The 23,722-nt window shown below is 34.4% G+C and overlaps 1 protein-coding gene across 1 annotated transcript in view; it reads right to left on the bottom strand.

Moving 5' to 3' along the window:
• Positions 1 to 23,722, bottom strand: part of EYA1 (EYA transcriptional coactivator and phosphatase 1) — a 302,855-nt gene that overhangs the window by 268,085 nt on the left and 11,048 nt on the right. The window contains exon 2 of the mRNA XM_054691910.1: positions 22,544 to 22,651. Within this exon, the coding sequence (XP_054547885.1) occupies positions 22,544 to 22,576 (33 nt within the window). The 5' untranslated portion in view covers positions 22,577 to 22,651. The remainder of the gene's footprint in view (positions 1 to 22,543; positions 22,652 to 23,722) is intronic.

The raw sequence follows: 23,722 nt of genomic DNA, 5'->3' as shown, positions 1-23,722 counted from the left end.
TATACATGGAATCATTATGTTGTACAACTAAAACTAATGCAATGTTATATGTCAATTTAGAAAAAAAAAAATTAAATATGTGAAGAGAAAGAACTTTTCAGCATTAAGACCGGTGAATAAAGACATTCTATCAATCACTCATTGAGATCTGTCATCTATTCTTGGTAATATTTCTTGCCTTTCTTCCTTTCTTTTCATTCTAACTGCTTTGAATGTTTTTACATCTTTAAAAAAGAGTTAAATTCATCTCCTTATTACACTTCCTATTATAAGAATTTCCTATGGAGTCTTCCTCACTTATTCTCTTTAAGCCACCTTATATATAAAAGCCAGATTAATGGTGCTGAAGAAAGTAATAGTATAAATTTCTTATGGAGAAACCTTCAACACATCCAATGCAAAATGAACTAATTTGTTGATCCATTCCTTCATTTCCACAAATACCTTTTGAGCAGCTACTATATTCCAGCAGTATTACCAGAGGCAATAAAAAGCTCAAATTAGACATTGTCCTTGATCTAAAGGAAACTAAAAGATCATGAAAGAGATAAACAAGGAAAGCAACTGTTTGAAGGCAATGAGACAAGACCACAATGGAAATTTGGAGAGAGCTGGCAGAGCTTCAGGTTAAGGCACAATATCTTCTCAAAGGAGATGATTCTTATGTTGAGAGTTTTTGTTTGATTTTGAGTAGAAATTAATTCCAGGAAGAGATCTAGAGAGGTGAGGTGAAATTACAGGTCATTCAAAGCAGAATAAATAGCGTGGGTGAGGACACCAATGGTGCAGTTCAATGGCACATGGCTAGAATCAAAGGTGCATGTGGGGAAGGGAGGTGGTGGCCCATTTACGAAACAATAGACCTCCTATAAGCTCTGTGCCTATCCTGTGATTAAAATATGCTGCCATTGCTATTTGATGTCATTTAATAAACCAATGCTCAGGATCATACAAAATATTCAGTGTTTATGTAATTAATATAATCACCTTAAGAGTTTCTATCCATCCCCACCCCCACAACAAAGAACAGAGAGGGAAAAAACACACCAAATGAGGAAACAAAGTGGAATTTCAATACTGATTTACCTGATCTCAAGACTGGTTCACAAGAGTGGTGACACTGACCAAGATTCACACAGTCTTTGAAATTCAGTGCCCTCACGATGAAAAACAGGTAATATTCATTGTAAGTTTAGAAAAAGATGTTTTAAATAAAGTATAGCCCATATGATCTCTTAAACTCAAAAAACCAAAAAAAAAAAAAAAAAAAAGCTGCTAAAAAGTGAGCAGACAGAAGTCCTGGGAAAAACAGAAAAGAAAATTAGGAATGTTACAAATATAAAAGCCACAACAGAAGTAACAACAGATAGAATCAATATGAATTAAAAAGTCAGTAACACCAAAGAGATGGTGGAGAAAAAAATCATTCAAAACAAAATGGAAGGGAATTAAAAACTGATTTTATAGAAAATATATGAAAGACAGATAAAACTCAGGCGGTAGCAGTAATTGCATGGAGGCCTAACCCCTAGGCCACTAGGGAGACCCATAATTGATACCTTTTACCCAATTTGCCCATCCTGTTTCCCCACAGCATTCTGGTAACCCTATTTTGTACTTACAATCTAAAAGTTTGTTTTTGTTTTGTCTTGTTGATTCATTTGTTTTATTTCTTCTTTTTAAATTTATATATTTTACATCATTCTTCATTTTTGTACAATGTATGCTCATATGCTTTCTTTTTTTAGGTGTAGTCCCCATAAAATTCCCACCACCAATTCACCCGTGAACCATACCATAGTCCCTTGTGTTTTTCTCTCCCCTGTCATTTGTTTTCTTTCCTTTTTTTTTTTAAGATTTATTTATTTATGTACAGAAGAACCGGGGTACAGGCCAGTTTTCCAGGAGTGTGAGAGGATTCACCAGAGACAGAGCAGGGAACACAACAGGCAGACTAATGAAATACACTGCTGAGGGTGGAGCGGGCGAGGCAGGTGAGGTCTGCTGCACCATGTGGGACCCTCTGCTGCACCATGTGGGACGCTCGCCAGCCGGTCGGCCTGGATCAAACCAGTGATGCAGAGGCTGCGGACAGCTTCACAGTGCTGCGCTCAACCGCCTGTGCCACCAGGGGAGGCCCTCATTTGTTTTCTTTATCTTCCATATGATTGAATTCATATAGTACCTCTCATTTAAATATATAGTATTTGTCTAACTTATTTCATTTAGTATAAAACCCTCAGCCCATTATTGTTGCAAATAGCAAGATTTCATTCTTTTTATACCTGAGTAATATTCCATTGTGTTTATGTGTGTGTGTGTATACATGCATATATAGTACATATATATCACATCCACTGATGGCTGTTTCTAAAGCTTAACTATTGGAAATAATGTTGCTGTGAACATAGGGGTGAATACAACTTTCCAAATTAATGCTTTCACATATTCTCAGGATAAATACCCAGAAGTGGAACATCTGGATCATACGGAATTTCTAGTATTATATTTTTGAGGAATAGTCATCTTGTTCTCCATACCATAGAATGAAATAATTTAATTAAATTGTTTATAATGTGATCCAATTTTTATAAAATTATTTTCATCTGTATATATGTATGCATCAAGAAAAATATGGAATAATATATACCTGATACTATAATAATAAGATTTAAAGTGGTTTTCTTTTTGCTTTATTTTTAATAATTTGTCATTGTACTATTTTATAAAAATAGCAGTCTTTTTAAAAATGCAAGACATAAAAATTAGAAATAAAACAAAAGGTAGAGAATTATACTAAAATCTAGAATAAGACAACACCCTATAAGAGGCACTAAATTTGTCTCTGATCTTCTTTCTTGGTGGCAAGGTAAAAAAAAGAAAGGACAATGATTTACACATTTTTTAATGTCTTATTAAAAAAATCAGAAAAAAAGAGACCAATGTTAGTTAAGTAGCTACCACATGAAAAACATTGTATCATGTATGACATTTTATTAGTTCATTTGTCAGTTGAGGAAGGCTAAATAAGTAACTTGATGTGGGTCGCATAGCTAGTCAGTGGCAATGCCCAAATCAGAACCCAAATCACATGGCCTCAAAGTCATGCTCTCCCTCTCCAAACTTTGCTTCCCAATTTCTTGACCCTAACTCTAAGGGAAATTAACCTTATTTATCCTTTTATAATAAATAAAGTGTTCAGTTGCTGACTCTAAAAATATGCAGTTAGCCACAAGCTCAAAATCAAGTTGAATCTGAACATCAAAAGAATAAGCTAATTAATTATGTGGTAGCATTAGTTTTACTACCGATAGAGTTCATAGCAGGGCATTACCATGATAGAAAAGTGCCAAGTCTAGTATTATTAGAATAAATAATGGGAAAGAGAAAATTATGTAAACCATTTCTTAACCTAAGTCTTTTTTTTACACTAATTTGCATTCTACTTACTTTGAAGATTCTTATGCAATGAGAGCAAATGTTGTAAAGAAAAGAATTAAAAGCAAACAAAACTGTTAACAATAATCCAATGAACATTATAGTCTCCATTAAAACTATAATTGGATACCCTAAAAACTTCGAACAAGACATTTTGCAATTCAAACTTTCTTTTGAAATTCTAATTTATTTTTACTTGAAAAGAAATGATGAATATAATAAACTAATTATATCTCCACTTTGACATATTACATACTACATAAAACCTACATAAACGTTTACTTTTTTGAAAGGATGAGATGAATAAACTCAGTATATTCCTACTTTGAATAAACAGGTGTTGTGATGTTAAACATAATCTCAATTAATAAATTAAGTTGACCTTCACCCAGTTATGCATAGATGAGCATATTGACTATAATCTGTATCACAAAGCTGTTTACTTTTACAATACTTACAGTTTGTCATTTCTCATGTCAGCCTTTATCCTTTCATTTATTTATTTGATTGAGCAGACGCTAAGAGTTAGGCAACATGACAGGCTAGTGATTAAGAGGCAGGGAGCCCCTTTGAGATTCATAGTTCATTGGAAAAGAGATATATGTAAGTAGCTAGTTGTAAGTCAATTTGCTAAGAGCCCCAGTAGAGTTTTTAAAGGATCACAGAAAGAGAATACAACTATTTGGAGTTACCCAAAGAGATTTCACATAGGGGCTGGGCTTTCATGTCAAAACATAAGGTAGAGGGGGCTTTTGCCAGGCAGTGAAGTTGGGACAAAGCATGACAAGCCAAGGAGGAAAGCATGCCTTTTAGAAGCATGAAGTTGGTCCTCTGTCAATAATACATAAACAATCATCTGTTACTATACAAATATAAATATCCTACGGTTAAAAAAAAAAAGATCTTCATTAGGGCTTCTCCTATCTCTTACAATGCTGTGCTCTCAGAAGAGCACAGAGGAAGAGGAAGCAGGATGTGCTTTTCATGGACTCCTTCTGGACACCTTCTCTAAAAATCTTCCCTTAGTCCTTCATCTCCCTCTAGTTATGGCCATAGCTCTCTCAACTCAGCAAAACTTCTAGAAAGGTAGTTGAATCTTAATACTGTATCCTCTGGACCTCAATTCTCATTTACCTATAAGCTTAAGTAAGCTGTATTCCACCCTTTATTTTCCCACTCAAACTACTAAGATTAATGTCCTATCTGTAGTATTCCCTATAGTAGTTATCCAACTTAATCCCTCAAAGGAACCTGGCACCACAGATCATTCCACTTCTGAGGGCAATCTCAGTATTTCTGGTTCCTGTACTTCTCTAACTGCACCTCAAAACTCACAGTTGGTCCCTCATTGTCTCCCTGGTTTTCCTAGTCCCTCAACCCCCTCTTTCTTGGTGCTTTTCTTTCTTAACACAGTCTTCCTAGATTACACATACTGATTGCCCTCAATCCTACACTTTTATAACAGTCCACTCTAGAAACCCAGAAACAAATTTGCAACTGTTGCAAGAAATCATTGTGTATCTCCAAAGCTTCCAAATGCCCAAAATTGAAGTTGTTACTCTCTTGGTTTGCAGTTATACATATTCAGATGAATTAATTCTTCTCCTATATAAAAATCTTTTACATGTTTAGGAAAAAAGCACTCTGTTTTTATTAATTTTTTTATTATCAAGTAACTATACTGTTACTTAGCCAGTAGTCAAATTTCTAGGAATTTCAAACAGAAATGATGACTCTATGAATACTGTAGGTGGGGGGGAACATTATCATTCAGTTAATTGACATATTTTCAAAGAAAAGATCAGTTACCTTTTTCCTAAAGTTCCTCATTATTATGTGTAAATACAAGGTAATATTTATGTAATGATATTTATTCACATAGCAGTGATTTTAAGCAAAGAACTAAATTACTTTATAAATATAAAATATGATCAGTCCCATTGAGATATTTTAATCAGAGTATACAGAAAAACACAAAATATACATCTTCAAAATGAAAATGTCCATGTGTGTATTACTCATGACTGGAATTTCATATTTTAATATTTAGATTTCTGATAAACTGTACAACTGCTGATTCTTAATGAAAAATAAGCAGTATAAAGCTAACTACTATCAAAACTAGCAGTTTCTGAATGCTTCTAAAACACTTCCTCATGACTAAAAATCTTTGAGCATACATAAACCTGTACATTATACACATAGAGCAATTTACTGAAATATTACATATTATATATATATATAACATAAATCCTTTTTAAAAGAGTATAATTAAAAAGCAGAAATTCTATTTTTTCCCCATGGCTCAATGGGTTGTACAACCTTAGGGGACATTCATCTTAGTTGTTCGCTGGTATAAGCAATTCTTATGTTCCAATTGCTGTCCTTATTTATCCTGGCATATTTCTCAAATCTCCACTATGTACTTATGGAGTCTTCATTCTCATTACAAAAGGTAGTTAACTTATTTTCTCTCTTAAATTCACCAGTATTGATGACCCCAGCCATCACTGAAAACTGTTTTCTTCTTTTCCAAAAGAATATTTCTAGTGAATTAATAAAAAACCTGACATTTTTTCACTTGGAATTTCAGTAGCTAAGTGAAACACTTTAAGATGATATAAAAGTGAAGGAGCCATGCTATTTTTTCCCTTATATTACCTAGGAATAATGTGAATATGATTTCCCATTAGAACACTTTCTTCAGAGGATTTTCTTATGTGTATCATATACTTTGACTTTGACTTTGAAGAACAGTTAATGAAATAGGAAACTGTTACAAAAATTAAAGATGAAACTTAGAGAAATAAGGTTTGACAACTTCTGCAATAAGAATGAAAAGTACCAATCCAATTCAAAACAAGCAAGCAAATCTGAAAATAAATCAAATTAAAGAAATTTATCATTTTTTTCATAAGTTAATTGGCATACTTGTGGTTTCATCAGTACATATATTACTTTATAATTTTCCAAAAATATAAAATAAAATTCTAAGTTCATAGAGTAAGTTGACATTTACTAATATCCAGAACTTTTAAATTACAAGTAATATTTCATCATTTTTCCTAAGTAATATTAAACAAGTACATAACTGCATTATAGGTAACATGAGATGCACTGTATATGCAGTACTTTTCATTTCTGCCTTACTGTACAATTGTTGTGTTACCAATTCTGACTTATAATTCATTTTTTTCACGAAAAATAGAAAACATTTTTTTAATGACAAGTTATATTTATCTCCTGTATAAGGAAGGAATATCTTCAAAATGACTGTAATCGCCTCTGACTTAGTATCAAAAAACATCTTACACCTGGATACTCCTGTGCATTTGCTCATGTCTGGGTTTGTTTTAAAGAATTAATGGCTTTAAAATCCATTAATTAGACAAATATGAGATATTATTCAGAGTTTCTAATAAACTAATTTAGTACAGTAAGCGATTTTAAATTATGACTTCCAGTTTGTTTAATAAAATTAAGATTAAAATATAGCAATATTTTTAGATGGTCATAAATCAAAGCAATTAACTTTCTCTTCCTTTAATATTAAAAATATAATTCAGGTATAGGTGATGAAAATAAAGGTATGTTGACTAAAACCTACCCCATTTGAGATTTTTACAAATGTATGATTTTGATTTTGCCTGCATCCTAGGTTTAGTAAATAAGCTTCTGCTATATACCTTGGAACTTTATTCTCAGTCTGGTTGCCTTCCTGATTACTAAGTCTTTCTAAATTAGAGCAAGCAATTTCTCTTTGTTTTACCTAATATTTGAAAATGGCAAAAAAATCCCCTGGGTCACTGAAAATTATCCTTTCATTCCAGCCGCCTGTTTCAAGTCAGTCAAAACATTCCAGACTTCAAAAGGAGGCTCTGCCTTCTTAGGCCATTTTGGTGTCCCTCTATGGTTGGCCTAGGAGGGATCGGTTATTTGGATAAATTAATTTCTGGAGCCTGCTGGCCTTCTAGAAGACCTCAATGTCTGACTGCAAATTAGTTCTACTGAACATGAAGAAATCCCTGGACAGGCTAGAAGAAATAAATGGTGATAAAATCTAATACTACAATGTTTGTAATGTGATTTTATTCTGCTATGTAGCTTGTAAGCACAGTTAATGTTGAATTAAATATTTTAAATTTTTTAAAAAGGCCATGAAAGCAGAAAATCAGATCAGTATCCAAATTACAGCAAAAAAGGCTAAAAGCCAACTTTAAAATAAAACTTCCAGTGCGAATCTTTTATGAGAACAAACAAAAATGTCCCAGTTTTCCACAAAATCAACTATATATTTACATTGCAGATATAAATCCCATCTTGGCCACCCCCTCCTCTGAGACAGGAAGTCAAGCAGTTGAATTATGCTTTAGCTGGGGCTGTGAATAAACTGTTAGGCAGCCCTTGAGTACCGTCTTGTACAAGTGCCTAAGGAGAGCTTATCCTGAAGGAAGAGAAATCCTGGAGCCAAAACTAACAAACAGGGCCCCTCAAGCGGAACAATGGTCCAGAAAACTCAGCAAAAAAGAAAATAAACTTCATTGGCAGTTTGTTTTTGACTGTTAAGAGCTTAACTACAACTCTATCAAGATTTTTAAGAAGGTAAGAAATTTCACACATCAGGCATTCTCACAGCTGCTTGAGAGTTTATAGTGCAAATGTATCATCTTGTCTTGCCATGTCTAATCCACTTTAGGAGATACTTGTATCTTTTCTTTCCAAAGTAAACAGAACCACACCTCTGAGAGAGATGAAGAACACTTCCTCTCTCCACTTCCACACCCCCAGGCCAGAGTTCAGCTTGATTGAGCTAGATCTAGATCCTAGCCAAACTGTGATAATTCTATCAGAGGTAATCAGGATGAAGCTGTTAGCATTTTTTGAGATCCAAATATAAATACTCACAAAATAAATGGATGCAAATTACTCTATATTTAAATTTTTTAAATTTTTTAAATTTATAATGTATGCAATTACAGTTAAGTGCCTGTAGTTAGAATCTGGTTCCCAAAATTCCTCACAACTCAGAAAGTTCTATGAATCTCAACATGTCATGAAATTTAAAAACATTTTTAAAGAGTTATAATAAGACTAGATGTAGTAGATTAATTATCCCCCTAATCCTATACTTGGATCCCACTTAAAAAATTATTTTTTTCTAACTCAAATTAAGTCAGCATTACTTGGAATAGAATCAAATAAATATAGTATAATTAGTGATGAATGGAAAGAGCAGCAAACAACAATTAGGAAAAAAAAAACAAAACTATCCAAGTGGCTGAATACAATGCTTTCAGTCATATTCCAGATTTGTGCTCAATTATCACTTATATTTTAGTGACATGAAATGAAGGATAGTAAGAATTACGTTATAATTCAACTGAAAATCCTCAGGCTAACATTTTTTTTTTTAATGGAACAACATATGGGAAATGATATATGTATAACTATATAAACAACAGAAATAAAAGAATGATGAAAGAAAAATGAAGATTCACCATAAATTCCTTACAGAAATTTGTAAAAGTGGACTGAATGGAAAAAGCAGATGTGTGTTTACTAGAAAAACCACTGTAGAACATCCTTACTTTTGTATGACTTTAGATGGGGAAATATGGTAGTAACCATATTTTCAAACCATCAAAATCTAAATAAAAAGATTTTTCCCTAAATACAAAGAAAAGTTTGGTACATTGTTTAGTGTTTCACAAACAAAATCCTATTATACTTTCTTCTCAAGGTTGCACTTCTTTTCAAAGGTTTTTATTACTTAGTCAATAAATAACTCAATTGTATTTCCCATTTTAAGATCAAATGTAGAACAACTGATCTAAACTTCTGTCAAAAAAAGAGCAGAAAGGAAAATATAAGATAAAAGAAAATGAACAGACTTATTACCCTGAGTTAATTTATAACCAGATGGTTGATGGTTTATAGTACTTAATCACAGGTCAATAAGAAATTGTGTTAGATATTCAAAAGAATTAAGGAACTTTGTTACTGTATTTGGGGGGGCTCAGAGAGCACTTGAAAATGGCAAGAAATATCAGAAATATTTCTACTATGTATGTGCTACATATGAACCTTTCTGGAAAAATATAGCAAGATTTCTTCAAAATGATATGCTAACCCCAAAGAAACATAGAGAGCATTATGTAGTTTCCCTCCTTAAAAAAAAGAAAAGAAAAAAACAACTCCACCTTGATCCTTATAGCTCCATTTCCTGTCTTTCATTAAGAACTAGATAATAAATCATGGATCCACTAAATCTTAGTGGTGGAAGGAATTTTAGAAGTAATCCATTTCCACTTTATTCCCATGCAGAGTCTCCAACAGATTATCACTGAGCAGTTAATGAGCTAAGGTTCTATGTATAAAGTACTTAGAGCTACTCCTGCCACATAGTAAGTGCATAATAAATGTTATTTATTCTTGGAGTAATAGTCAAGTATTGAACCTTTCCAAGGACAGAAAGCTAACGCCTCCCAAGAAAATCAGCCCATTTCATCTTTCCCTCTAACTTGTAGTGTTTAAGGACTGATAATGGTAGAATGACTTAAAACAACACAATTTAGAGAGAATTTGGTTACTGATACAAATGGCTTTTTCAGTAACAACTTAAAAAGACTTGAAACTGTATCTCAATCAACTTACTATACAATATGTATTTTCAAATTTTAGCAAAATATACTAATCTTAAAGTTTTTCTCTAAATTATAGGGATGTACACTGTTGATTTACTTTTGCAAATGCCTTTAATATTATACAATCTTTTCTCATTTTCTAAGACAGGTAAGAACATTTTAAGAATTCCAGACCTTGTCTTCCAAAGTAATATAAAAATCTATTCAACTCTTATTAGCAGTGTAGGTGAAAGCCACTAATCAGTCATGGTAGCAGATCACCTTTGTCCTAAATATTTAATGCAACTTTTAATGGATTTACTACCTCTGTACCTCCCCTATAAACTCACCATAGACTCTCATGTCACACATGTGGGAATTAGTCCAGTTATTTCTCTTACTATCATTGCTGATGGCTCTGTGAATTATAGTCCTCATTTAGTATCACAAATAGATTATATGTTCATCTGAAAATTTTTGTTCATTACCATATTGTGCTAAGATGACAGCCTGGCTCACAGTTTGCATTTGAAACATGTAAAAGTATATCAATTTTGATTGAAATTAATCTTCATATTAAAAATATTTATCATAAGGCAAACAATGATAATTTTAAAAAGGGAAGATAAAAATACTAAATTGAGTTATAATATAAATCTGATTTTGTAAATAGCAATATATTTTTTCCAAATAATTTGGAATCTATGCAAAAAAAAAAATCCTAATGTCTAATGCAAAGTTTTCAAAAAATGGACCTTAAGGCAGCATATATATATATATATATATATATATATGTATGTATATATATTTTGAATATATATATATTACATATGTCACAGAAATTTGGATGGACAAATCACTAAAAATCATTAATGTAAGCACTGAGAGTAAAAAAATTAAAATGTGTATTTGGTCATTATTTTGTCACTAAAAAAATCTATTTACTTTTGTAAATGGGAATTAGAAGTTAGAAGTGGAATTGTAAATATTTTTTTAGTAATTAATGAACTAGCATGTTTTTATCTTAAAAAATATGGCTGATATTAATGTTAATATTTGACTTCTCAAAGTGAAAAATTTTATCACTGAAAGACATTTGAGGTGACTTACTTTGAGAGAAGTATAATAGTGTAATAGAGGAATCAGCATATGTAATATTCTTACCAAATAATTTCTGGTATTATGAAAATTTTGAGAATTTCTAGACATCAAAATAAATTACCATAAATCCTGGGATCCCTAAGAGAAATTTTAGTTTATTATATATAATAAACAAAAACTAGTGACTACATAGCCATCCATGTTAATATTTGTCAGCCCAATAGTAATTATCTCTTGCATCCCCTCACATCACTCATACCATATTTTAAAATAAGAAGAATTAATGAAATAATATTAGTAATTTTTTTTTTTAAAAAGCTATTCCTTTTATATCCCTTACAAAAAGAAGAGACAATTGTTAAAGAGGGCACAGGAAAGGTTTTTTTGTATTTCCCTAGACTGGAAGAAGACACACATATTTGTTTTCTCATAAGGTATGCTCTTGTTACATATGTAAAGTATATTGCTATATTGTTCAGTAAAAACATTTGAGTTCCCCTATCCTTCGGTGCTCACAACACTTCTGAAATATAAGGTCCAACATTTCACCCGATTTCAGAGATGAAGACACTGGCTTGGAGATGATCAGAGATCAGAGGTTTGCATACACTTGGCCAGCAGCTGAGTCAGGTCTCAGCACAAGCCTTCAATGCCCAGCATACCCACCCTTCTGGCTAAGTCCGCATAGGTGATTTAAACTGACAAGAACAGAAGCACAGTTGTTTTATTGATGTGAGATGAGAATACACATTCACAGCAGTATGCGAATGAAAAATTTTGTAAAATAGAAGAATGCTAGTCTGATTTATATTAAGTTTGAATTTGAAGACCTCTTAAAGAAAATTTAAGAATTCCTTTGAAATATAAATGTGAATTGATATAGTTTAACCTAGGACTGCACTTTGGAAAAATCTCTTTAATAAATAAGGTTTATTTGCAAAAACCACATGAATTTTTTTGTTTACTACTGCAAGCTTATTTTACCCAGCTATTTGTCAGCTATTTTCCTATATTTCATATAGGAAAAATTAACCTATATTGTTATTTTCTTCTATAATCCCATTTTCATTAAAAAAATACATAAAATCAACCTCATCCTTAGCTCAAATCAACAGAAATTTTCCATTACAAATGTCCGATTAATGAGATTTCACAGCAGTGTTATTCATTTTCAGCATACTTTTACCTTCATGAAAACTGGCAGAAAAAGAAAAGCTCTGAGCTTGATTCTGGTCTCTTTCCAAAGGTGCATTTTCCCTGGAGCCATGTGGAATGAAAGCTGCCAAAGGAGCACATGTGAAGATTTCTCTCTGTTTACAAAACCTCTGCTCCAGGCAATTGTACTTATTCATTCATTCATTGATTCAACCCAAACATTTTTTTTTCATCTACAATGTGCAAAATAGAGAGGACTGAGTGTCAGAGAGAAGGTGCTTATTCCACTTCACGTGCTGGCCTCTCAATTAGCCCACAGTCTAGAATGTAAGATTTGTAGATAAGTCTGGGCTATACAAGATAGAATAAAAGATATACTAATTAGCAGTTCAAAACATTTATTATCTGAGAAAGAACTGTGTTTAGGGGGTACAGATAAAGATAAGTGAATTGACATTTGAATATACCCAGTGTGTTAAAGGCAGAAACCCCTCCATGATTGATTCTATGTGAAATAGGAAAAATGAGCTATATTAATTACATTTATGTAATCACATTTTTATAGTTATATTATCTATATAATATGCAATATTTATTTATATATTATCTATATAATACATGCAATATTTATTTATATAATGTAATTATGAAGCTTCACTTTGTCAGTTAAAAATATTGAGTAAAGATAATTTTAATATAAAATAGGTTGCTAGGATTAACTGTATTAGTTATCTATTATGCATAACAAAACCTAGCATCTTAAAATAACATACATTTATTATCTGATACAGTTTTTGAGAAATCTGGGAGCAATTTAGCTAGACGGTACTGGCTTAGGGGCTTTCATGAGGATGGACCTCTGCTGTATGCTGGGGCTACATCATCTGAAGGCTGGACTGGGGCTGGAGGATCTAATGCTAAGAATGCACTCATATGGAGGGAGAAGGCTTCAGTCCCTAGACACTTGGGCCTCTCCACAAGGTTGCCTGAGTATCCTCAAGATAAGGCAAATGGCTTCCCCCAGTGAAGGAGTGAGTGGTTCAAAAGAGAGCCAGGAGGAAATAACAGCTGTTTTTATGAACTGGTATACATAATGGCATACCATGACTTCTGTCCTTTTCATTTGTTTGTTTTGCTTATTAGAAAGGAGTCACTAAATACAGACTACATCCAAAGGGAAGAAAGGTTTACCTCAAAAGATTCATCATCATTCATTCATCTCTCAAAGGAAGGAATATCAAAGAATTTGTGAACATATTTTAAAAGATCATTCTGAGCAGACAAAATGCAGAAGTGCTTCTTTACTGACAGCTTATACATATTTTAAACATTAATCATAGGGATATTTTGTATAAATAAAATACATGCACAGAAAATATGGGCATCAAAGAACTCTTATCACAATAGTACTGCCAATATATACTATGGGCTCTAGACAGATTAATTTCATTAACTGAGGCATGAAGAAGTTTGCAAAAGAAAAAGATCAGAAGACCTTAGAAATGTTGAGACATGCCACACTGGGGTTCAAATGCAATCCTGGAACAGGAACTAAATCATCAAACTGAGCACACTTGGTGGGTCTGCAAAGATGCTTGGCTTCCCTTATGGAACCTTCTGCCCATTTCTTGGTGACTACCACATATACTTATTTTGTGAAGTATAAACTTCATTAACTTTGATTATCTAGTACAATATGAAAAATAATTGAATGACATTTTGCTAGAACTAAAAGAGATCTTCTCAATTCCTAATTTTATAGAAGAAAGAGCTAGTCCATAGGAAGAAATGAGAATCCCTGAGAGGAGGCAGGAGTGTAATTGTAGAGGCACCTGCAAGTGCTCGCACAAAAGAGAACAAAATCCCGGATCCTCAGTTTATCTACCTGCATGCCTTAACATTATTCTGTTCTGTGTCATCTGGACTTTACACCACAACTACAGAGTTGAAGGCAGACCACAGAGCATTCCTGGTACACAAACCTAAAATATTTACTATTTGATCCTTTATAAAAAAATGTTGTTATATTATTGCTATATTGAAATGATTTTCTTATTCTAGCTCATACTTTTGTTGATTGCCATCATCCTGCACAGAATTGTAAACAGGAAGGATTATTTTTTTAACAGTTTAGGTTTCCTTTCCCACCTCCAAGAAAAATTAAATTCCCAAAGTCTGTACCTTTTATCAAGCAAAAGAGATGCACATGCTGGCACTGCTCATCACTCACATGTATCGGGTGCTGATGCCCAGTTATTTGAGCTCTCAGACCTCTGCACATTGTAAGTGCCACATCAGAGGCAGTAAGTCTGAATGGTTAGAGCCCTTTCCCCTTTCTTTCCAGCATCAGCCACAAGCAATTTTCATCCTGTCACACTCTATTTGTTCAGTATATATGGACCAAGGGAGCTATACCAAGACACAAGAAGCTGGCCAGCTCAGATAAACAAACGTTTACTGAGTGATGTAAAGGGCTTGACACTGCATTTGGCCCTGGAAATATAAACAAGTCACTGTCCTGGCTCTGGAGCAATTTTCCTGTCTAGGTTTTATTCTTGACGTAAAATACCCAATTACTAAAAAATCCCACAGTCCAATTTGAATTTTGACAGCCAGTAGTGTTCCAAACGCTCAGATTCTCTTCAAACCTGGACTTCTTTTAATATGCTCTAACCAGACTCATCCATTCAAAAGAAAAATTTTACCTGTTTCCTTTCAGCCTGGCCTGACATCCCAGGTCATAACCTCATATTGACCCTGTGTGTGTCCATTACAACTCAATTATGAGATAGTACCACTCTCCCCATCCCTCCAGTCAAATCTATTTTAAATAACAATGTTTTGAAGCACTTATTATATGTGTTAGTATCAATAGCAAACACTGAGACAGCATTCACTGCTTGTCAGGCTCCATCCTGCGCATTCTCATATATGCAGTAATCTCATGCAGGTCATGGCCATCATTCCCATTTACAGGTGAGCAAAATGCCCCAGGGGAGGTACATGGACATGTCCAGCCTCACGCAGCTAGTTAACACTGTAGTTGAAATTGAACAGAAGGAGTTAGACTCTAGAAACTGTTGCTCTTATTCATCAGATACAGAATTCCATGTATTATGTCTAATCACACAATCATACTTGGAAGGAATTATTATCCCCACTTATAAATAAGGACAAACAAATTGAAAGAGGTTTAAAAATTTGCCCAAATTGAGCAAAGACTAAAGCAAGCGGGTTTGACTCCAACTGTCCTGCACTTTCCAAAAATATGCCCCACTGGACTTGGCACCAGCAGCTGTGTATATATATTACTTACAAAGTACTCTGGTATACGATATCTTATTTCTTCATCACAGAGCTCCAGCATATAGATCTTATTATCTCTATTTATGAAAACTAAATTGGGGCTCAGAAATCACTTTCCCAAGGTTACATAGCTAGTAATTGTGACTCAGAACCAGGTATTCTCAATCCAAGTCAGGGTTTTTTTCTTTGCTCAAGCGCCTTCCCATTTCAAGGTAGTATCTATGTGCTATTCGCACATCATAACCAGTTTGGCCCAGCTCCAGGGCATATGACCTAGTACTGAAAATGCAAAGCACTGCTGCTCTCAGATCAAGGGAGGGAATAAAAATGAGTATAATGGGGTTACATCTCATAAGTGAGAGCTGTAACAAGGAGCTCAAGTCATCAGGAAAGAATGATATATGTTCACTATTAGATATTCTATGAAAATAACTAGGATGTAGGTGATGGCCCATCAGGGGATAAATCTTCACATCTATAGAATGAGGAAGTAAGACTAAAATTGTGGTTTCAAACTGGTCTCTCCATGTGAGTACAATCTGGGATTTCTTGAAGGGGCATAGTGGCAACATTGGGTGTCTGTCCAGCCCTTTCTCTGGAATTGCCATGTGTCTGCTGCAGCTTGCTGCTGCATCAGTCACAGAATTAAGACTCATACAAGATCAACTGGAATCTTTCTTTCCACATAATATATGGTCTAGGAACATGTAAACCACCATTGGTAGCCAGTGCTGTAGGGAAGCAGGGGAAACAGAGAAAGCCAGAAGTCTGAAGAAAATGTGCAGAGAAATAATGGAAAGAGAGTTGCCTGAATTCCTGGATACCCTTTTCTTAAGATTTTCAACTTGTTCACTTACATCAGCTCATGGTGAATTCTACTGCTTGCAATGAAATGAACCAGTTATTCAAAGTGCTGAGATGCCAGTTGAACAGCTAAGCAAATAGATAAGGGTCTAGGCCTCACATTCTTATGAGGCTTTTGTTATGGGTTGAATCGAATCGTCCAAAAAAAAGATATGTAAAAGTCCTAATCCCCGGAATCTGTGAATGCAACTTTATTTGGTAAGAGGGTCTTTGTAGATGCTATCAAGTTAAGATGAAGCCATTTAGGTTGGGCCCTAATCCAATATAACTAGAGTCCTCATAAGAAGAGCCAAGACAAAAACCTAACAGAGAAGGGTGCCATGTGATAATGTAGACAGAGATCTAAGGGGGGTAGCTATAAGTCAAGGAAAGCCAAATATTGTCAACAAACTTCCAGAAGCCAAGATGCAGGAAAGGATAATTCCCCTATAGTTTTCAGAAGGAGACCTGCTGACATCTAAAGTTTGACTATCTGGTCTCCAGAACTATGAGACAATGAATTTACGTTGCTTTAAGTCACCTTGTTTATGGGACTTTGTTACTGTACCTGACAAAACTAACAGAGCTTTCTATTAAGATGCTCCTATTTTATCTAAAAATTTTACTTATATAAAACAACTCTTCCATGGTGAAGCTGAATAAACAAAACCCTGATTTAGTTTATAGTTATCTGTAAATTTGATTGAAACATATGCATTGTACTTGTAGAACTACTTTTAGTAATTCCTGCTAAAGAATGAGCCTCTTTGTTAATTAAATAAATGTTTCATTTTTTCCATTTTGGTTAAAACTCACTTTTTTTATGTTAAGGTCCCCAAGGGTCTCCAAGTATAGGAATAAATCACACATATATTTTATTTAAAGGTTTTCTTGCAAAACCCAGCATCTCAGCAAAAGCTGTTATTAGCACTTCAAATTTACCATTATTTAAAGGAGATGCCAGAGGTATAATTATGAGAATGCAAAGGAGCCTCAAAGTATAATCCTTTCAAAAAGCTATAGAATGTCATCACCTAGAATGTAATAAAGGTAAGGTGACTACCATTTATAACAAAATGTTCCTTTTAGAGTCTCAGGAGACCTGATTCTCCCCACAACTGAGATCATGGCCAAATCCATACAATGTCACTATTTAGCACATATATGATGGCTGCATTTTAAAATTTTATTGTAGACTTGCAATTGGTTGTTTTTTTTAATCTGTGACCACATTTTTCTAGAGGTATCTCCAATAAAGGTTATGAGCATAAGAGTTATACCATACTTTTCAGTTTTCAAAGAACTTTTAAAAACAAGATTCCATTTGACCTACACAATTGTAATTTTAAATGAGAAGGTAAATATTATCCTCTCTATTTAACACTTGAAGAGAATGATGCTTAGAAATCTGTCCTATATCATGCAAACTAGTAAAAATTAAAGGCCAGATCTTGTAATTTTGCATCTAAAATGCAGCTTTCAATATAGTATTATGTCTATCTAATTCTGATACAAGGTATAGGTTATCACAGGGTGGATTTTTGCCTGCAGGCCTCACTGTTTCATAAGGAAAAGTAGAATGATTTATTTTTTAAATTCACCTATTTTTGCAATGAACTAGTCAATGCTTTCTTATCTTGACATGATTTCCTCCTAAAAAGCCTCATAAACTAAAAACACTGAAACTTGCAGCCATAATTTGGTTCTTTGATGTTTGTTTCAAAGGTGTTTTCCTTGGAGAGAGCAAACCATGGCACTGAGAGAGAAAGGAGAGAAGGAGCTGTGCTCGTCAAAACAGGGTCTCCTCAAGAGGAGACAAGGGTGCCAGAATTATGACAGAAAGGATACAGAGCTGACAACCCTCCTCTCCATTTTTGTCCTCATGAGGCTATCTGAATAGTGGGCCAAACTTACAAAGTCACGTGAGCTACTTTTTAGCCATGGAAAACACACAATCAGAATATTCCAGAGAAATTCCAGAGATGGAATTTCTGACTTAACAATTCTACCCAATGCTATTTCTACTTAGAATCAACATGAAAAGTCACTTCACCTCTATGCATGGTCTCTTGTCACATGATAAACACACTTTCAAAGAACCAGTATGGTCAAGGGCTGACATTATAGAAATATGCTTTTGGTCTTTAATCTATAAGTGTCAAGTGTCAACTCAAAACTTTCAGCTGCAAATCTCACAATGGCTGGTAGCACTAAGATTAAATGTGAAGGAGCACTTTGTCTAAAGTCCTCCCTCACTACCACCCTCCCTGACCACTGAGATTTCAGTGGAGTTCCTTTCAGACTCTCCCACACAGAGACTTTTTGGGCCCCCAGCTGTCATGTGGCTAAAAGAACACTCACGGCACAGCGCCCTTTCCAGCTCAGATGGCTGGGCTAAAAGGAAGAAATGAAGAGATTCAGTACCTCGTCTTTCCTCTTGTCATATATATTCTATGAAGTAAAGAAAAATTAAGACCTGAGAAGAAATCACTGTTTACAAAGGCAATGGGAAATTCAAAATAGTATTCTGATAATAGTATATATTAAAAATTACAAATATATCATATAGTTTTATGAAAAACCTTTAAAAAAAAAACCCTTTGTTTTATAATGATGAAGAAACTGAGGGTCCTACTCATACAAAGAATATGCTTAGAGAAGCATGTATTAACTTACTAAAAGAGTCACAATCTAGAATGGCCTATTAAAAAATATAAGTCTATGAGCAAAGGGAAAAAAGTAAGTTAAAAAAATGATAAGGTTGGGGCCTTCCCGGTGGCGCAGCAGTTGATGCTGGTTTGTGAAGCTGCCCGCAGCCTCTGCAGTGCTGGTTCGATCCCCGGCTGCTCCCCAGCCACAGGAGGAGGGTCCCACATGGTGCGCAGACCTCTCCTGCCGCCCGCTGCTCCCCTCAGCAGTGTACTTTGCTCTGTGCTCTGCTCCCGGCTCTGGCTCTGGTGAATTCTCTCACCCTCCCGCGCTTCTGACTGTACCCAGTGCTTGTATAAATAAATAAATAAATCTTTAAAAAAAAATGATAAGGTTGAAAAAGACATTAGGTTATATGGATTTCAGTCTCCTCACTTAACAGATACAGAAATTGAGGTTTCCAAAGAAATGTGAATTTGTGCAATACTTTTTATTTTTAGATTTATTTATTTATACAAGAATCGGGGTACAGGCCAGATGCGCGGGAGGGTAAGAGGATTCACCAGAGACAGAGCAGGGAACAGAACAGGCAGACTGACAAAATACACTGCTGAGGGGAGCAGCGGGCAAGACAGGGGAGGTCTGCTTCGCCATATGGGACCCTCGCCGACTGGCCTGGATGGAACTGGCGCTGCAGAGGCTGTGGACAGCTTCACAGCACTGCGCTCAAGGCCCTGTGCAATACTTTTTAAAAGAATGTGTTCTAAGAAATTTTACTCAACAATAAAAAAGAATGAATACTGGTCCATGCAATAATTTGATGAATCTCAACAACATACTAATAAATGAAAGAAGGCAGAAACAAACATTATGTGAGGGTTCAGTTTATATGGATCTTCATAACAGGTAAAATTGATCAAAGGTAAAAACTATTGGAATAGTGGTTGTCTCAGGGTAAAGGGAGAGTATTGGAGAGATACTGAGTAAGAAGAGATGCAAATGAACTTTCTGGAAAGAGGGAAAGCTTCTAATTTGTAATAGGACGTGGTCATATCCATTTTTAAAAACTGCATAATTAATATTTGTGCCTCTCCATACATGTGAACTTTTTAAAACATGTTAAAAATAATAATCTTTCAAGGTGGTATGGAGAGTGAATGAAGATGAAATGAAAATAGCAGAATATTGATAATGTTGAAGTAGGCGTGAGGGAGTACAACATACTCTGTGTTTACTGTGGATGAGACATTTTCTAAGAAAAACTTTTGAAAGAAGAATGTGAGGAGAATGGGATAGTTCAATTCATGATTGAAGTATGAGTGCTTCTAAGACTGCTCCAGGTCAACTTTCAAATTTTATTTTGCTGAATCACTTTAATGTTTTTTAGCTTCCCATATTCAGCCTGTTTCCCCACCTTCTTAAGGAAAAGGTGAAACCTGAGAACCAAAGGCAGTGAGCCGGGAGGTGCCCACCCAAGGCCTCAGCACAGGGGCCTCTGAAAAAGCCTACAAATGCTTCCAAGTTAGTGTGCTGGAGTCACATTGTCAGGAAATGGCTTCCTCCAGGCCATACAGTGTTTGCCCTTGAGAAACATCCCTCCCCCAGTACTTTGGAGATAGTCAGATATGTTTCAAAAATAAAACTGCTTCATATTATAAACAAACCAAAAGCTCATGATGATATATAAAGAGGTTGCCCACTAAACACAACTTCTTGTTTGTAAAAATTTTTCAATCATTATATTCTTATTCTTTTATATTAGCCTCAAATTTTAGTCAAATTCTTAACTTTACTTAAATTATAATTTGCATAATATAAAATACCAAAAGAAATATTATCAGCAATGTGTATTAGCAGATACTGTTCAATGTGTTAGTGATTCTTCAGCACATCAACCAACCTCAGTCTAAGGAGCAAAGGTACATAGGAACAATAAGTAGTAAGTAGTGAACTTATTTTTCACCTATTTTGTAAGCACTACAAAAAATATTTTTAACATAATACTAAAGTCAACTATCACTGACCCCTAAAAGGAGTTTCAAATAACAAACAAATGAATTAGGTTAAGGGTGCTTTTTCTGTCAAGGCTAGAAGCAACCCCACGCAGAATCATCTCAAAATGCTTGATGTGAATTACCTCACAAGATGAGTTAGGAGATCCATAAAATACATGTTGTAATTGCATATAGTCAGACTACTAAAGTACCTTGGTAGCACTGGAACCTTTGTTATTAAAATCCTTATCCATTAGCAGTTACTGCTTACTGCATAACACCAATAGGCCTTGTAAAACACACATTTACAGGAACCACAACAGCATTACTAAAGATTGCACTTTGGGTTGGAAATAATTCTATTGTGAATGAAGCTGAGTGATGAAACCACAGGTCTAAAAGCATCCTATCTGATCAGAGAGCTTAAAGGGCAAAGTCACACCCCAAACTGCTGTGGAAATTTGCCAAGAAAACAACTTCAAGTTGCTGAAATATGCTTTTCTAAAAATTAATATTATTATTCAGTAAGTTCTAAATAGCTCTCCAGTGTATTCAAGTTAATTCAAAAGTTATTTATGATTACTTTTTAAAAAAAATTTATTTATTTATGTGTAGAAGAAATGAGGTGTTGGCCAGAGGTGTGGGGTGGTGAGAGGATTCACCAGAGACAGAATGGGGAGCACAGCCAGCAGATCCACTGAAATACACTGCTGAGGGGAGCAGTTGGTGAGACAGGAGAGGTCTGCTGCGCCACATGGGTTAGCTCCCTGGCTGGGGCTCAACCTCAGGCCATATCGGTGATAACACTAAGACTAACCTTAGGCCATCAGAGAGGCCCCTATAAGATTAGTTCTAGTTGGGAATCTGTATTTATGAGACAAAAGCATTTTTTTTTTGTTTCAATGTAAACCTGAAGATTTCTGAACCTTTCTCTTTTGCTCACAAGATAAAATTAAGGTTCTCCTTAATTAAAGTCCACTGAAGAGTTCATCAAACTATGAAACTGACACACTAAACACACATTTTACAGATATACATACACATGCACACATGTTTATTCATAAAACAAATGTATACCTAATAATTCAAAATTCAGGTATTCATTTAAAGTTTTATGAGACAAATATATGTTTTCTCTGAGGTAAAGGAAAATGTGAGCCTAAAAATGACGTTATGCATATTAGTATAATTAAGTGATACTACAGGTTGGCTTTGTCCTCTAAAATTCTACTTTTGATAACTGATACCTCAAAGAAAGATATATATTAGGTTAGACTGATGAAATAGTGTACTACTTAATTCATAAGTTTAAAATCATTAAAAACTGGTACAGATTTTTGAGGAATTTCCAGACACTCAGATTACAACAAAAACAGTAATTACGATTTTAAAAGTAATAACTCTTTCCTAAGGACTGACATTCTGTTTACTTACAGACTGTCCATTTATCCCCCGGGGGTCTTCCATTGAAGAGTTCGTCTTCTGAATTATATATGGGCTATTAGCTACACACTTCTTCAAAGGGTTCCAACACCCCAGCACCTGTGAAGAATAGAGCATCAAGCAGCCGTATTAATTGTGTGGCATGAAATTAAGAGCTGATCTTTACATCTGCAGTTTTCCATTTACTAGCATGTATACACAAGTCAAGAATGCTTAACTTCACTGAATGAATCTTTAAAATAAATATTATGGGCTCACTGTTTATCACAATTTACATGAGCCAAATGTGGCCAAATTATAGTTCAGTGTGTCTGCTGTCAGCAGCTGCAGTTCAGAAGAAAAAAAAAAAATGAATAGAGAGGGCAGCAAGAGAGCTTTCCACACACATTATTTTTGAGCCAACAGTAGAAAAGCTTTTTATTTTATTTTCTTTTTGAATTCAGTTTCTCCATGCTATCTATCAATGTCAATTGTTCCACAATGCAGAGAGGAAATACTAACAAAGAAATATGATTGTAGTCTGAGCAAGGATAAAAGAGAAAAATCTAGAGTTGAGTGTTTTACCCTCAGGGGAAGTATATTATTATTCTATGTCTTAGCAAGTTTACATTAGGTCACAGTTTCATGGCTGATCAACCCTGAACCTTCAGAGACTCAACACCATCAAGAAGAATGGGATTTGTGGATGCTTCAAGACATAGACAACAAATGTAGTAATTTGAAATATATTCTACATTTAGCTATCTTCAAAAAAAAAAAAAAAAAAAGCAGGCCTCTAGCTGCCCATTGTCATTCCCTAACATCTAGAATTAATTTTCACGATCATGCTCAAATGAAAAGTCTAAAAAAGACTCTCAGGTTATCTATCTTACTTGGACTTCACAACCACATCAACACAAATATTTAGATATACATGCAATTTTAAGGGAAAAAAATAAAGACAGCATAAATGTTACACCTACACAAAATTATAGAAGAGAACAAGAATTTAATTTCAGTTATCTCTTCTTGTAAAAGTACTTGAACATCAGAGGTTACTGTGGTAGGAAAACCCCTACAGTGAAAGAGAAGAGATCTGAATTCAGGGTCTGACTCTGCTACTAACTAGTTGAATGACCTCAAGCAAATAACTTAGGTTCTCTGGGCCTCAGCTCTATTTTCTATGAAATG

The sequence above is a fragment of the Talpa occidentalis genome, unplaced genomic scaffold (genome assembly GCF_014898055.3).
Source record: "Talpa occidentalis isolate TD23 unplaced genomic scaffold, MPIMG_talOcc4v2.1, whole genome shotgun sequence".
Taxonomy (NCBI): Eukaryota; Metazoa; Chordata; class Mammalia; order Eulipotyphla; family Talpidae; genus Talpa; species Talpa occidentalis.
Note: the sequence above shows the minus strand (reverse complement) of the source record. Positions and strands in the feature narration are given on the sequence as shown.